Source organism: Fistularia commersonii, chromosome 13, assembly GCF_037954325.1.
Source record: "Fistularia commersonii isolate RoL2024-O1a breed Wild chromosome 13, RoL_Fcom_v1.0, whole genome shotgun sequence".
Classification (NCBI taxonomy): Eukaryota; Metazoa; Chordata; class Actinopteri; order Syngnathiformes; family Fistulariidae; genus Fistularia; species Fistularia commersonii.
In genome coordinates this window covers 3,840,391-3,858,263 of record NC_141296.1, presented here as the reverse complement: position 1 = coordinate 3,858,263, position 17,873 = coordinate 3,840,391, and the positions used below count along the sequence as shown (strand labels likewise).

Genomic DNA, 17,873 nt, shown 5'->3' with positions numbered 1-17,873 from the left:
TTCCTAAGTGGACACTTTGATTTCACACAAGTGCGATTGACTTGATAGTTACACTGTGTTGTTAAAGTGTTCCCTTTATTTTTTTGAGCAGTATATTTAAATAAACCCATCAGATGGCTGGATGCATTTTGAATAGAATAAAAAAGTGCCATTATTCATCCCAAAGTGAGGAATTTTCAATCATTTAAAGCTGCCTTCTGCCTCTTTCTGGTGGCTTTACAGCATGAGGACAAATATGTTTTTTTTTACAGAACGTGTTGTTGTTCAGATGGAGAAAGACGGTGGACTAGATGATGAGGATACGCTGTTGTGAAGAACCCGAGCTGGTGTTCACGTGGAAACCCCGCTGGCTATTATTGTCCGTCTGGAGTCTGAACCCGTGACCTATTTGATCAAAAACTATGGTGGCGTTTCTGTGACCTCATGTTTGCCCCTCCCTCCTGCCCTCTATCTGTCCACACACATTGATGGGATTGTAGGGTTGACCAGTCAATTGACCTACATTAGATCGATCTGCTTTCTAATTTCTACGTGTGGTGTGATTTTGCGCACAGACGTGTGCGTGTTTGCTCTTTCTGACGTGTGAGGGGTGAATATAACCGTTTCAAGCTGGTCAATACTGGTGAACCAGTGTAGGGATTATTTCAAGTGTTTTTAAAAAGCGAATATCAAATTCTTACTTTTGAAATTGTAGGCTGGTAAATCACACTTTTCATAAATCGAGCCTTTGAAACACTCAAAACCGCAACAAGCCACCCAATTCTGGTGACTGGTGTGCAAAAAACATGATCTGATTCCCTTTATTGGTTAAAAATACTATTGATTATTCTCCTTATATTTAAATATGTATCCCTAAGCAGACCGGCAATGCTTTGAGCTGGAAGGCATAATAATCCCAGAGGAACCGGAAATATAATATAAGTAAATGTTTCATCGTGGGAAATGAATAAAGAACACAGAGATATTTTACAGGACTCGCCATTTTTCTCATGATGAGACGACTAGAAACACCCCTTTTCCCCCGACAGTACCCCCCCCAACATGCCAGGCAATGACATCACTCCTTTGCTGGGTAACCATGGTTACACATACAGGACTGTCTCAGAAAATTAGAATATTGTGACAAAGTTCTTTATCTTCTGTAATGCAGTTACAAAAACAAAAATGTCATACATTCTGGATTCATTACAAATCAACTGAAATATTGCAAGCCTTTTATTATTTTAATATTGATGATTATGGCTTACATCTTAAGAAAACTAAAAAAATTCTATCTCAAAATATTAGAATATCATGAAATGTTTTTTTCTAATTGCATTACAGAAGATAAAGAACTTTATGACAATATACTAATTTTTTTAGATAGTCCTGTGTATTAAGCTGGCAAATAGCACCTCTAAACTTGACACTTCTGTCTTTTTTTATTTCCTCTTCCTTTCCCCCCCACTGTACCTCGACGCCTGTCTTTTTTTTTTTTTTTTCCATTCTAACTTGATACCTGCTGCTGGATGTTTTTTTTTTTTTTTTTTAACTCCTTTTGTTTTTTTTTTTTGCATTCAGAAAACAGAGGGTTGGAGGGAAATGCAACAGATACATACAGATGTCCAGCTGACCCACATAGTCTGGAAACACAGCTGCGCAGGTGCTGTGAAAGAAAATGTAGTGTGTCATAAACGCAGCACAGCAGATGAGACAACAGAGGTGGAAGCCATTGTATTAAAGTAAGCAGCTTATAGTTTCTGTCCTGCTTCCACAACTAATACATAGATGAGAAAATGAACAAGGCGTACTGGATATCGTCCTCTTTTTCAACCATCTTATATTTATTTTTTGCATGTTGCCTGACGATGTTCATCGTTTTATTTTCACCCACAGTTCCCTCCTGTGATTTCCCACCTGTGATACGAGCACGTCTTTCTTTCTTTTCCCACGTTACCAAGGCGTTGATCACCACTGCCGCCGTGCTCTCTACCAAGCATCGCACTCAGAAAGGGAGAGAGAGAGAGGGGCGGGTGGGGATCGGATGGTGCCGGTTGCCATGGAAACTGCATGTCTGCCGCCAGCCGACATCATCTCTTTTTATGCGGTAAGAAGCAGCCGCATGAATATTTCAGAATTATGGACACGGACAGATGAATGACACAAAAAAAAAAAAAATTGTCACTTCCCTCCCCCGAACCATCGCCGCCACCTCAAATAGAGGCACGGAGAGGTCACTGAAGTGGGACGAAGGCTCAGAAGGGATGGATGGAAAAAAAAAAAAAAAAAAAAAAAAAAAAAAAAAGGCGGGGTCACGAAGAGAGAGACTGACAGACCTCCATTTTATCTAGGACAAAAAGAACCTTGTTATCTGGGTTAAGAAGAGAGGAGGCAAGGAAACAGCTGAAATGGATGCAGGGGTGGATAAAAAACAAAAATGGGGGTTTAGTTAGTGACTGATATCTGCATGCTGACACAAATGTAGAGCAGATGAGGGGAGGGGGAGAACAAAGAAGATGATGGAAGGAGACTGGGCACGCCATGAGAGCGGTAAATTAGGGCACTGGAGCTTTTTTTTTTTTTTTTCCCCCCTCTCACACCCTTCCCTGCTTCCTCTTCATTTCTCAGAATATCCTGCAGTATTTTTTCTCATTAATCTTCTGCTTGCTTGTTTTGAACGCGCTCACAACAAGCCTGGCATGATTCAAAGGGATTTAATGATGAGGCAGGGAAATGACTAGAAGTTTAATTGTTCCCGTTGAAACTGCATTGCATCAAGAATCTCAACATGTGTGACATCACCCCGAGTTTGTACAGTTCCGGTCCTCTCGCCTCAATTTAATGACACATTTAACCCGATTATAAATTACCGGCGTGGATTTTTGCATCTTTGTAGAAGTGTCCTCCGCTAGAGATGGATTTCATAACCTGACATTCATTGGACTCTTCTATATACTAGCAGCATCATTGATGTTTACTTTCAAAATATTAGATATAAATCTTTAATTAAACCAGGTTTTCATTTCGTACCACTTGTTAGGGCCAGATATCTTGAAAAATGCAAAATGCAATAACAAGATGATGTGATTAATTTTAATTTTAATTTTTTAAACCAGGGCAATGGGCAATGGGCAATTTTGATATCGGTGATTTGCACTATATAGGTATTTTTCAATTAATATCACCAGTTTTGATTGTTTTTTTAATTCAAAATCGCTGGATTTCCACATTCACTGTTAAAATACTGAGAAGAGATATGTGGTGAGGCTGCCGGCTGTTGAGCCTCAACGTAGATTGTGCAATGACAGTTTTGCACTACATATGTATTGCTATCTCTCTGTATGTTGCAATTAAAATGTGACGACACTTTTGCAATATGAACCACATTTCCAATGCACTGTGTTTTCTGGCAACCTCTGCATATGTGTTAGTAATTTCTTGTGCTGAGCGATCATAAAACTGCTGCAAAGAGCCACTAAGTGAGGCACGCAGCTCTCCTGCCTCACGGTAGGGGGCGCTCTTGATTCCAGGGATTCTTCTTGTGCCTCCTTGGCTTATTCGGTGAATAAGCTACCCTCTAGGGTTCATGCTCCCCATGTCCTAACACCATGACTGTTTAATAACATTCAACACAGCTTGCATGTTTCTTATTAGAACTTATCAAACACTCTACATTATCAATATCTGTAAATAACATAAACATTTTTGGAGTCTGGTGTCCTTAACCCAGTCCTCCTGCACATTCTTTCATGAGGAATGAATGGAGACAACATGAGCAGTTGCACTTCCTGGTTCCAGAATTTATAAAGATACTGTATAAATATATATACTCTGCTCAACAAAAAAAAGGAAACACTAAAATAACACATCTTAGATCTGAATGAATGAAATATTCTGATTAAATACTTTGTTCTTTACATAGTTGAATGTGCTGACAACAAAATCACACAAAAATTATCTATGAAAATCAAATGTATGAACCCATGGAGGTCCGGATTTGGACTTATTACATTACTTGATGTAATGTCCTTAAAACAAGTCAAAATGAATCAGTGTTGCTTTTTAAGTGGACACTTTGATTTCACACAAGTGTGATTGACTTTGAGTTACATTGTGGGTTTTAAGTCTTCCCTTTATTGAGCAGTACATAAGTATATATATATATATATACATATATATATATATATATATAATTTTTCCAAGTAACTTTTGTATTTTTTATATATTTTTTCTCTTTTTTTCTCCCAATTAACTTGACCTGATTGACACTTCTCCATAACAGAATGTCCATCACAACATCTGCCACAATCAGAGTGAGTAATAATGCAAGTGACTACCTGTAAGTGTTACTAAATGTAATCACATTAAACCGTAACATCACACATATTTCTCTAGTTGCTTGATGATACAAATGCGTTGGATGGAAACATGGATGACTTTTCCATTTGCTATAAAGCTTGCAAAAAAAAAAAAAAAAAAAAAAAAGATTTGGGAGGTTGAACTTAGCATAACATAATGCAGCGGTGGGCAATTATTTTTGCTGGCAGGTCATTTCTTTCTTTCATTTTTGTCATTTCTTTCATTTCATTTCATATCTCTCATTTCATTTTTATGTGCGGCCAACGAGGTGAACAAAATGAAAATTGCAATTTAAATATTTCAATTTTTCAGCATTTTATTCCAATTTTAAAATCATTAATGATCATATAAATGTACCGAGCGACATTATTTTGCATGTAATTATCCATACAAAATTAAATAAAAAGAAAAAAAATAAGTTTCCAAATTCAATATTGATTGAAAATACTTGTTTAAATAATCAAAGAAATTAGTGTAGTGGGCCAGATAAAAAAACAAAACGGACCAGATGCAGCCCGCGGGCTGTAAAACGCCCAAGTCTACCATAATGAATAAAAAGCTCAACATGTAAGCAGCAAAAGAGAAATAACTTTCTTTAAAAACATCAAAATTACATTACAGATCTTTGCAGTCTATTACTTACTTGCCCTCAGTCAACCCAAACAGTCTGAATACCATACTGACTTTTTTTTCAGTTGATTTTTCAATGAAATGAATCATAATATGTCAGTATTTAACACGTGAAGTTTTTTAGTATTGTTTAATTAATAGCTTTTTTTTTTCCTGAAATGTTTATCTGTTTATCTATTCTTTGTGTATTATTATCCATAACTATGCTTTGGGTGCCCATGCAGGAGCCAAGAGGGATTACTTTTTTCTCCTCTGAGAAAGTTTCCTCAATTGTACAGTTTTCTTAAAGAATGCAAAATTTATGAGGACAGTTATGCAACTTTTTGGATTTGCTGTGTCTTCTTCGTCATTTTTCCCGTGGAAATGGTTTGAATTATATTGTACCGCCTCCCCCTCGTCTAAAAAAGGGTATTGTTCCTTTGCACTGTCATTTTTTGAGTCACTTGCTCCTCCTGCAGCAGGATGGCAAAGACCTTGTGCAACTCTCAATGGTTGACTCTGTGTTCTGTAATTTGGGAAATGCTGCAAGAAGGTGATTCTTTATTTGGGGTTGCAGCTGGAAAAGGATCTAAATGTTAATCCATGAATATAGCGGGCATTGGCGAGCTCTTACATCTGGGTCCAGTGAATCTTGATCTATTGCAGTGTTTCCCAACCACCAAGAACCATCAAGATCATCAGGTGTGCCGTGGAAAAATGCCCACTTTCACCCGATTGGTCCGAAAATTAATTTATCCAACGCAAATAATGTGTCTTCCTATGTCTGTGTGGGCAGCGTGCCCATTCCATGGCAATGGGTAGTGAATTAACCTGTGCATCTGTGTATTAGAGTGTTTAGTGAGGCTTTGCGTGATACATTTTTAAAATAAAAAGTACTTGTATCTGCGTAAACAAACAGGCAGCATCGTTGAAAAGTACCAAGACGAGTGAGAAAGCAGTGAAAGCTGCTACAGAGTTGCTGAACTCGTCTCTAAATCCAAACAGCCACACACCGTAGCAAAACATTAATACTACCAGCCGGCAAAATCATTCTTGAAGAAATGCTCGGCTCTGGCGTTGATAAAGAAATACCCAGAGTTCTCTCAAATATTACCATTTTCAGACATATTGATGACATGTCTTTGGACATTGAAAAAAGTGTTCTGGAAAAGTTGCACATCAGTGGGAAATTTGCATTGCAACTTGACGAATCTACAGATATTCGATATACTAGATTTCACGCTAAGTAAATTGGGACTATGGTTTCATTCTAATTCATTAAAAAAATGTTTTTGACATATTTATTTGGTGGTGTGCCGTGTGATTTTTCTGATGCAAAATATGTGCCGTGGCTCAAAAAAGGTTGGGAAACACTGATCTATTGCTTGACATATTAAATCAAGTTATCATAGTCAAGATTCTGACTGTTACAGCAGCTGAGTGAGCTGATTATTACATTGTGAATATTCCAGCGATTTTATATGATGAATATTCCAATACGGTGAGTCATAAAACTACAACATTAATATGTAACGACATACATGTGCAAATTCAAGCTGGATGCTATTGGACTGAGCAGTATCGACAAGAGGGTTTGTTTAGTTCAGGGACAAAACGGATGACGTGGAGAAGAGGAAGGAGCTGGATCGTCCACGCATATTAGCCTGAAATATCCCTGCAGCAGCTGCACCATTTCCACAGCAACACCTGTCACTGTGGAAATGGCGCTGGGTTTTAGACATGCCTTTGTGTCTGTATCAGTGCTCGACACACACACACACACACAAACAAGCATAAACATAAGCAACAGCAGTGATTAAGGAATTACCCTGATGGAAAGGAGCAGATAAATTTAAATCCTATCAGAATCTTGATTTCATCTTCACATATTTGTATGCTCTGCATTCCCTCCGCTGTGTCTTTACTTCTTTCTGCCTTTTGTCGCTCAGATGTGGAATTTTACGTTGCCATGACAACCACAGTAGCAGAAGAGGAAATGGATTAGATACTCTGCACTGTGCTGGGAATGTGAAATCTCCTGGGGGGAGGGTGCTAACGCTTTGCTATAGGCTTGTAAGACAAGGAATTGGGGTTATGGTGTGTGTGTGTGTGTGTGTGTGTGTGTGTGTGTGTGTGTGTGTGTGTGTGTGTGTGTGTGTGTGTGTGTGTGTGTGTGTGTGTGTGTGTGTGTGTGTGTGTGTGTGTGTGTGTGTGTGTGTGTGTTGCTGTTTGGGGATGCCCTCAAACCACACTGCGCCAGATGGAAGCCCTTGATCCCCTTTATATCTCCCATTATTTCAAATAAATGAGAGCTGCATAATAACCGGTGACACTGTTTCCTGTTTTATCCTGTTTGTTTTCTGTCCACAGAGACAACATGACACTGAACCATCCACCTGTACTGATAAAATGCCTCCGCCACTTCCTCTTTTTGTGGAAAAAAAAAAAAAAAATCACACGAGGCTGTTAACCTTGCCTTTTCTCTCAACCCTTGCTACATTTCTGTCTGTCTCCCCTTCTTTCCTGTTGCCCACTCCGCCCCCCCCGGTCTGTTTTCCATCCTCCCAGCTGAGAAAACAGGAGCGAGAGCTCTTGGCAGAGGAGATGAGGCCAGGGAGTGAGAGATGGCTAGAGAAAGTACAAGTAGAGAAGGGGCTTTTCAGATGAACAGAAAAAAGGGTCTGCACTTTTCAAAGGGTGCATTGTGTTCTCCTTCACATTGCTATAGTCCCATCTCTGTGATTTAGTCAAGCCCGCAGCCAGCACATTACTGTGTCTCTTTAAATCAGGGTAGTGTTTGCCTCAGCAGCATTCAGGCTCCAGTGCTCCCAAATGTTCCTGCTCAATGGCTGCCACCTCTCCTCCCAGCCACTGAAATCCTTATTTAAGTTTGCCCGTCAGGCACATTCCTCCCCGATGGAAAGCCCGTCGGAAATATGGTCAGTTAACTGTGTTTCTCAGGAGATCATTTCTGCTCCCGTCTCAGATCTATTCTCATTTAATCAGCGTCACTTTGTGTTGTCACAGTATTTTCAGAGCTGACTGAGTGGGTTAAAACTGTAAAAAAAAAAAAAAAAAGGATTATACTGTCTCCCCGTGCTCCTTTTTTAAGCAACCTCCATTTAAAAATCTTTCTCTCCTTCTCGGCACCACATGAGAGGAGAAACCATTAACCCCTTGCTATTTCTGCTTATATACAATCTGCAGCAAGTGTGTAATTTGTATTAAAGTCCGACAGGATATATACACACACACACACACACACACACACACACACACACATATATTTATTTATCCCAAGATAATTCCAGATTAATTTGGTCTTTATCCACAAAGTGGTGGTCTGTCTGTGAACATGTGTTGACATTACACATTGCTGCCAGAGCCAGCTGCAGCGCAGGGGGGGGGAGGAAGTCCGCAGCGGGGAATGACAGGGGAGGGTTCCTTCCTTTAACTTAAGCGGATGGGTTGAGCGAGGGGGTGGGGTGGAGGAAAAAAAAAAAAAAAAAAAAAAAAAGCGCGTAAACTCACTTCCTGTCCCGCCACAAGCAGCTATTACATCATTTCCTCCTATTTCCTTATAAGGAACAGATGTGCTCATCCTTGGTCTGAATTGGAATCCTGGTTGGACCGGCTGGACAGCTGTCCCATATTTGCAATGAGGCAAAAAAAAAAAAAAAAAAAACTGTAACACTTTCCTTGTTTGGAGATTGTTGCGTATGTCTTTGAGTCTGTGATTTTTTTTTTTTTTTTTTTTCACTCCCTGACCCGCAAACCCCCTCCCCGTGTGTCACATCCTGACTTACAGCTCCATTTGTCACACTTAGGGATATGAATTGTGTCTTGAGTCATGGATGTCCGACTAATGATAGGGCACAAAGTAATTCTTTGATAAGTCGTAGTCAGGGATGATTTCTTTTTTCTTTACAATCTCGTTCTACATCACTAGCGGTACATCTTTTCTATAGCTGTATTGTCATGAGTTGGAATTTTATCAATTAAGTCGGACAGGGTGGGTGTTGTTTAAGAACAAGCAGACTATTTTGCTGAGCCTCAATGGGAGACCGACAAGGGCTCTACATTGGTTTTTCAGAGGTGTATTTTATGTGGACAAGAAGTACCCTTGGGACATTTCTACAATGTTCTTCACCGTGTTCTACACTACAACTTGTAGAAATCTCAGGCTTAGACTATTTTTTAAGATAAGATGAGATAAACTTTATCGATCCCCTTAGGTGAAATTCCTTTGTCACAGCAGCGTAACAGTTCTAATGTCAAAAAAAAAGGAAAATAAATATGAATATAAATAGAAAGGCGGAAGACAGAAGATAGCAAGACAAAAAAAAAAAAAAAAAATCCACAAATAAATGGACCGAAGATCAATAGACAGCAGACAATAACAACGACAACAGTGTACTACTCACTACTGAGCAGTGTTCATTTTTCACAGTATTTTTTCCCAAAAAGTTGCCATCATGTTTAACACTAACTGCTATTTTGACAATCATAGATTATAGAAACTGTTCAAGGTTAATCTGTCCTTGTCTCATAAGCACTTAAAATAGATATCTTTCAACAAATAGAACAATCCTAAAACAACAGCATAGATCAATGATCGCTTTGAAAGATTGCCGATTTTTAACATTATTTTTGAAATAAATGTCTCACAAATGGGAGAACAATGGAAACACTTTGAATGAAGTCTGTGTCTCAACTGTAGCAGCAGAGAAGCTTGGCACCGAGGCAGAAAGTCCTGCCATCCAGCTGTCCAGAGCTGCTCAATAAAATCTTCTTTTACTGAACCGCACAAAGCTGGCACTTTTCTTGGGTTGCTGCAATCAAGGTATGACATTTACATGGCTTTTTAGTCCATCCCGCTACACAGGAAAATTTTAGAAATAAGGAAACATGTCAATTGTGATACTCTTCCACTCCGATGATGGAGTGTAACGGATATCAGGTTCATTTTCACATAAATTAGGTTGGAAACATATCTGTTAAATTTCCCTGGCTCGGCGCAAAGCTGATATTTGACACATGCGAGGAAAAACTCGGATCGGCTCTGCGGATGGTTTGCCAGAGTCCCTCATCAGTCGTGGAGAGAAAAACGACTTCATAAAAAATCATTACATAATAGCATGTTACAATTCGAAACTCCAGTTGTATATGAATATACATATAACACCCTCATGGATGATGAATAACATGAATAATAATTTCCTGTCATTGTTTGAAGAGCCAATATTAGAAAAGCGCTTTCACAGGAAGTCTCCTTTGAATCATACCCAGACAAAGCGCTGGGTTACCTTTGACTCACTCACTGTTCCGTGTTGGACGTTCTCCTTGGTGCTCTGCCATGTTTCCGACATCACGTCTCATTCACAGTCGCCAGCTTTGACTAATGGCTGAATACGTTTGGTCATCCAGCCCAGTGAAGCCCTGTGTGAAGCCAATAATGGCCACTGCATAGATTCGCAATGAGAACAGGGAAACGCGTGTAGAATGTGTTTGACAGTCACCGTGGAAACCGGATAATGAAACCAGAGAAATCAGCCATTTTGGGGTCGGCCTGAGCAAAAATGTATGTAAAAGGTGGTTATATCACGTATTTGAAATGAGGAATAAACAAATACGAACAATTTAAAAAAAAGGATGACCCAACATTTTAATTCTGTTCTGTATATTTCCTGTGCATCGTGCATTTGCAAGTGTATTTGCAATCCCTATGTCCTCTATTGTAAGTCACTTTGGATAAAAGCGTCTGCCAAATGCAATGTAATGTAATGTAATGTTATGTAATTGAAAGATAATTTTTTTTTTTCCCTTGAATGACTAGATGTTTGTAAGACTTGTCCCCTCAGGCCATCGTCAAACAAAAGCTGAATTGGATGCTGTGGAGTGGACAAGTGATGCATAAAAATACTCACATCACCTGCATCCTTCCTTCCCTCCCCCATCATCTCCAGCAGTGAATCACAGACTCCTCCTTTGCTTTTGCTCAGTGACAGCATATGGGCTATTTATAGAGATCTTTGTTATTGTGCAAGATCCTGTGAAAGGCCACTCGCCTCTTAACAAAATGCGACTACACTCATTTTGCTCCGTCATTATAACTTGTTACCGACACGTCCTCCTCCTCGTCAAAAAAAAAAAAAAAAAAAAAAGACCCGTGTTTGTTACATAAGATATGATCAGGTTTTGTGATATGTCATGCAATTTGTTTGTTTGCATTGCATTTATATATTTTGAATACAATTCAAGTGAATGGGATAAATGTAGCAGCACACTTTAAAAGATCATCCGATCGCAGAGCAGTTCTCCTTAAACGCGTGAATTACATAAATAACATTTTTGGGGGTGACCAATCTTGAAATTTTTACAGTTTTCACTGCCCACAGGAGAGAAGTTAAAGGGATGCAACAAAACATTCTGGGAAACATTAAACTGAAGATTAACGTGGGTCAGATAAGGAGCTTGAAATAGACGTCTGGCCGTGTTCGGCGTCTGTAAGTTGTCTTGAATTAATAGCATTAGCAATATCAATTGTGCACGAGGTTAACTGCAGGTTAACATAGTTGCCTAAAGATGAGCATGTTAACATGGTTAAAATGCACACGAGAAATCTTAAATGATTTCAGAATCTTTTTATTTGAAATGTCAGTGTTCAAGAGAAAATAAAACAGCAATATAAATATTAGCATAAAAATAAGAGAATAACACAGGGATATAGCGTGGGAACTAAGCATTTGATAAGAAAGATAATACAGCAGGATAGAGTATTAATTCAGCAGCGGACGGACTTACACATATATATTTATAATTTCTTCATATGGACAGAAACAGCATGAGAGGCATTCTTTCACAAATGCACAAGATAAAATCACCGCAAAAGAACATTAAGAGGTTACAGAAGGATAGAAACATTTCAGTTGTTTTTTTTTTTTTTGTTTTGTTTTGTTTTTGTTTTGTTTCTATACAGGGTGATAAAAGATAGAAGAGAGAAAATGAACACAAAAATATGCGCAACACATATCACAAGTTAACTAGTCTACGTGTGTCACCTTGTTTACTTACCTAAACTTATCTTTAATTCATTTATTTACACTGAAGAGTTAGTTGGCTTTCATGGTGCTTAGTTACTACATTGCAACACAAACTGTAGAAGAACATCTTAGATTTTTATTCATGAGTGATTTCTTTCCTCTTATTTTTTTTTTTAAATCTGTGGTTTTTCTTATTTTTCCTGAAAAACAAAATGCAACACATTCCAGTAGTAAGCCACGCCTTGCGAAGAGGGACTTTTTTTAAATTTTTTCTTTATACTTCTAAGTTGTTGGACGTGGTCCCCACAATACAAACAACTGGCTCATACCATCAACAGGACTTGTGTTTATTTACAGTGGGGATGAGCCTCACAGGACTGAGGAGGGGAGGACCGAAGCGGGCGGTTGACGGGGCCGAGGCTTCCCGTTTATTTGTCGAGGACGATTGAGTGGCATCTTCTCACCAACAGGGACACTATGCTTGGCTCTGGTGACCTCTATATGGGTCAGTGCAAATCGGAGAGAATTTGGGGAGACGCGAGGGGGCGGTTCAACAGCGGTTCCTCTGTACATTCTGTGGATAGAGCCAAGGTTGTTTTCCCAGCCCCGATGGTGCCACCTCGGCCAGCGTGCCCATCACCGAGCCCCTCTTCTCCCACTGACCCGGCCTCCAAGCTGCCTTTGTCATGCAGGTGTGTCTAACCAAGCTCCTGGCAGGCAAATGGACGGTAGAGAGTTCAGTTCTTGTACAAACATTTTCTCTAAGCTATTGAGTTATCATTTCCCCGGAGGAAAAAAAAAAAAAAAAGAAAAGCAACACTGTGACACGCTAAGAAGTTGTTTTCAGCACTTTGGGGCGGCTAGGGGGGGAAATCTTCTTCATTTGTCTAAAAACACCTAAGCTCTTACATTAAACGTGTCTACATGTTTCCCTAGAGACCGACATTGTAACTACCCCTACGTCGTCTGGTCTTCAGAATACGAACAGTGCATTTCTTAAAGTTTGGCTCTCAACATGGGGGCAGCGAGGGGGAGGACGCGAGCTGGATGTGAAGTGGGGAGGGTCGAGTGTGCATGGCAACAGGACATATTTGAGTCCATCTGGAAGTGTTACACAAGATGCAAGGCCTTTATGCTTTTTTTGCCGCCCCCGTGGGCAGCGTGACTAATGACTCTGGCAACTCCATGCTGCCATACCCTCTGCCAGCCCGTCTTCCAGGGGCATGCTCAGGTCATAAAAATACCAGAAGGTTAAAATCTTTTTCCTTTCATTTTTTTTCCAACTATGATTACAAAAGTAATTTCCCATTTTGGGTCAAGTAAATGCTATATGTGCATTATATTGACCAGCAATTGAAGAGAGGAAAACAGATTGAGGATTTCCTCCTTTTAGCTTTTGCAATGCATAGTTTGAATCTCTAAACTAGTATATGTGGTTGGAACCTTAAAGAGCATGCAGAAGAGATTGTAATATCCGTGGAAACAGAAGCCCCGCATCCGCGGGACTTATGCATTAATATCCCGCAAGGCTGACCCTATATAGTATTATAATGGATGGCAACTAGCATACTTTACAATAGCAAACTTTCCACCTAATGGAAAGAGAACAATAACTCCAACATGAAAGACATTAACATTTCACTTCGGGTTACATCACTGCTTATATCCTTCTTACCCCATCAAGGTTGGTTATACTAAATCTCTTTGTCCAAGTTTATTTGATTTGCCAAATTTGAAAATAAAATCACATAATCCCCCCATATCCTGCCAAAAATATCTACTGCAGAAGATCACAAGAGCATTACTAGACTTCCAGCACAGAATGGATTAAACCAGCAAAGGCGTTCAGCACGTTCAATCGAAGGCCATCAAAACACCTTTTCATTGAGCCATCGACCGCGTCGATGTGGTCAAAAGTTACTCGCCACCAGCATTTAGAGTAGTGAATCTGCAGAGCAGTGAGATACCTAGTGGTGGGTATGGGGGCGCGGGGGTTAGGGATTGGGGGTGGGGTTGGGGGGGGGGTTCTTATCGGATCAAGCAAGATTTAGCATATTCCTCAACTTCACTTTTTCCTGCTTTACTTCTTCTCCTTCTTGGTGGACTTCTTCTTGGAGGCAGGGGTCTGGGCAGCCTTTGGGGGTTCAGGTTGGCCTGAGGACTGGGGTGGCGGCAGCGCCTGCTGTGCGGCTTGCTGGGCTGTGGCCTGCTGCTGCTGGGGGTTGGAGGTGAGTGTTGCTGTGCTGCCAGGGATGTAGACGTTCTGGCGATAGTCAGGCACGTGCTGCAGGGTGAACTGAGGGCTGTAGCGGGTGCTCAGGCCCATCGTGCCCGGTCCCAAAGTGGCCGTAGCCTCGCTCACTTCTGGGAGAAAGAGGGACAGAGTGGGGGAATCGGGGACGAGGCGGGAGAGGAGAAAGGGATGAAATTCGTTAGACTTCCTTAATTCCCAGTGGAAACTCTATAACAGAGATACAAAATGAAAGTAGCTCATGAAAGAGAAACTGGGATAATCAGTTATAGAATTTATCGTGAAATAAAACTGCTTTGATGCTTGAGCTGCCCCATATCAGGTTAGGCACCAAGTTAGGCTATGCAGTGTGTGTGTGTGTACGTTTGTGTACGTCTTTGTCAAAAACAAAAAAAAAAAAAAAAAAAAAAAAACACTAACCCAAGCTTACTGTTCTGTATATTTCCTGTGCATCTTGTATTTGCAGTGTTACTTGCAGTCCTTATGTCCTCTATTGTAAGTCGCTTTGGATAAAAGCGTCTGCCAAATGTAATGTAAAATAAGATTTAATTTCGGCTAAATATTTTACACTGATGGAAAATAGCCTCAGTTTCGCAAATATGAACATTTCAAGGAAATGTGTACAGGCAGTGAAATGATTCTTCTCCGTTTCTGTCATTATGCTGTTTCCGTGTGTGTGTGTGTGTGTGTGTGTGTGACGTAGCTGCTCAGCTCATAATTCTCTCGCAGCCCCTGCATTGCAGAGCCGCTCGCATTCCTCCTCCCCCACCCCGTAGTTCCTCTCAGCCTATATAAACACACCGAAGCTGCCAGGTTAACTGTACGTGCTACCTATATACTAAGCTCACCCTTTATTTTGCTACTTTTGGTCTTGTCAACGTAGTGATTTTAATTCAAGAGGAAAGACAGGCTTCTATAATTATCACATTTGCTGACTGTTTGTTTGCTTTGTTTAATTTTCCCTCTCACATGCAGGTCAGCGGCAAATCCAAGACAGAATTTTCTCCCTCTGCTTTTGTAGATGGAAAAAACACACACCGTGGCCAGTGCCATTTCCTAAAGGTTTTGGCTCAGAATATCAGGGAAAGAGGGATGTGATATTGGTCAGAAGAACAGTGGAAACAATGACTTGATATATTTTAAAACAAATCTTGTAAACATTCGTATGCATCCTCAGATGTGGATTTTGTTTGTCACTGAACACAATCTCCGTTTGATTATAAGGCTGTCTGCAGCAACAGCACAGCAGTGAGTCACTGAGTCCGCGTCCTCTGCGCCGGGGCAACGCTAATATGGCAGAAAGAGTGGAATATTCCAGGAAAAGTGGAATATGACTGAACTGTGAACAAGGTTGAATGTTACATGTGGACCTATTGTCTTTGTTTATGGCACAACAGTGTCCATGTGATCACTGTGTGCAGTGGAAACATACATCATCTTTATGTTATTGAAATAAACACACAAGACTATTTGTCTGACAGTAACTGCGGGTAGTAACGTCCGGAGCAAGATTTACGGCATTTATCAGCATGCGCCCAGTCCGTGCGATATGTCACGGACACATAAATCCCGCACAGGTATATGAGTCATGCCATACTTCAAACCTGTGCTATTGAAGATGGAGAGAGATTTTGTAAAAAAGCCAATATAGTATAGGGGGAGTGGAGGGCGGGGGAAAAAAAAAAAAAAAAGACAAGGTATTGGACTCACCGTTCGCTGCAGCCATCAGGGCTTGGAGCTGCTCAGCCTCAGTCGGGGGCTGGGGCCAAGGACCGGTTCCCATGGCAACTTCAGGTCCTCCAGTAGCCCTGACAGGAAATCAAGAAGACAAAAAATGTAAACAACTGTTTTTATCCACTAGATTATATGTGTTTATGTGGTTTGTTATGATGTAACGGCAAAGCAGCTGACAGCGAAATACACAGCCTGAGGAAAACTCGGGGGAGCCTAACAAGTAGCATGTATTGTATACAAAACACGGTGTGTCTCAAACAAAAACACACGCTAAAGCACACTTTTGTTAAGGCAACTAATGTGTCTGCACACAGACACACAGCAGCAAGCGTGTTCAAGCCTTCACACAAAGTAAACATCGTACAACATTCGCACAATCTCCGGTATGGCCGTGAGCACCGCCGCGTTGTAAATCTGATTAAATATTTAATGATCCAACCTTTAAAGGAAATAGCTGTCTGCAAAGTCACACATGCGGCGTTCAGGAAATACTGATCATTTCCATGTGGGCAACATTCACCTTTAGAAGCTTATTTATTTGAAAAGTCTGTAATTTGCATGTGGAGGGAACAAAGGGGAAAAAAAAAAACTAGATCTGCCATCTATTATGCTCATGTACTTATTTCCATTCCTTTACCGACACGCCGACATAGCTCTGAAGTCCCACGGCTGGGTTACAATGCTAAATTCTTGTCCGTTTCTGTTCCTAAAGTGCTAAAATCATCTTCATTTATTTTCAAATTAACCACAGATCGTTAATACACATCAAATATGATTACACTCATGCCGGCAAAACATTTTGGCTGCCGGTCAGATCGTAGTGTTGTTGTATTTCACGCAAGGCTAAAACATACTTTCCATTTTCCTTGAAAGCTATTATAAGGAGAAGTAAATAAAACATCTGAGGACATTCGGAGAAATATTATCCAACGAGGAGATAAGAAGAAGGCCGTCAATTTGGCAGCAAAAGATAAAAACACATTGAGGATTTAGTTAAGAGTTTTTAACCTAACCAATTTTTTTTTACTGAGTTCTGAAGCACAGAAGTAAAAACACGGGTTGAATGTGAGATTTAAAAGGGACGCAGACACCAATTTAAATGTGACACTTGTTAATACCATTTTATTTATGAATTAAAGAGAAAAAGCAGAGATTACTTTGGAATCGGGTTGCCAAATTTCACCACCGCAGCTCTTATGTAGTTTTTATTTCAATGCCAGGGTCTGAGAAAAAGAATTGTACCAGGCAGCCAATGTTTGGGTATTGTCAGAAAACCCTGGACAGACATTTTAGGGCCTCTTGAGATAAAAGTGAGGGCTTCATTTATGGTAAATTAGCATGTCATGGGACTTATCGCATCCCATGGTTGTGTTAAGGGCTTCCTGTGGTCAGCATTATCACTTCCTCTGGGGAAGCACATACTTTTGTGGACCAGATGAATCTCCCGGGGTTGAAAAAGGCTGGTTTCGGCTTGTGAAATCTCACAAGATATGCTTTATCGCTTAGGTTGTCTCTCTCCACTGTATTTTTTACCAAGTACAGTGCGGAACAATTCAAAGTTCATCCAAGTCCAAACAGATAACCACAAGGTGGACTTTCTCACATCGGTGTCAGCTTTTTTAAGTCGATTAAAACTCCGTAAATCTAGTTTGGTTTTTTTTGGTACCGCTACTAGTGTTTCCTGTTGGGTGGTAGAATTAGCCGCATGATGACGTTGGGCTACAACCATCACACACGTACATCAATTGCAACAAGCTATGATAAGCCATTCTGAAGGGATGGGAAAACAAACTCTCAGACTATACTAACCATGATGTATCATTCATAACACAAAGACACGGCATAGCAGTACTACAAAACACTGCACACAAACTCAAAAGTGTTACGGTCCTTTCAGT

At 40.3% G+C, this 17,873-nt stretch overlaps 1 protein-coding gene across 43 annotated transcripts in view; it reads right to left on the bottom strand.

Annotated features, from left to right (window-relative positions):
• Nucleotides 1-11,576: 11,576 nt before the first annotated feature.
• LOC147227604 (protocadherin gamma-C5-like) overlaps nucleotides 11,577-17,873 on the bottom strand; it is a 354,356-nt gene continuing 348,059 nt past the window's right edge. For 37 of the 43 annotated variants that reach the window (XM_086157862.1, XM_086157845.1, XM_086157850.1 and 34 more), the window contains 2 exons: nucleotides 15,952-16,049; nucleotides 11,577-14,354 (listed from right to left, as the gene is read on the bottom strand). In XM_086157862.1, coding sequence (XP_086013988.1) covers nucleotides 14,071-14,354; nucleotides 15,952-16,049 — 382 coding nt within the window. In that variant the 3' untranslated portion in view covers nucleotides 11,577-14,070. The remainder of the gene's footprint in view (nucleotides 14,355-15,951; nucleotides 16,050-17,873) is intronic. The other 6 variants (XM_086157859.1, XM_086157858.1, XM_086157819.1 and 3 more) reach the window with 1 other exon arrangement.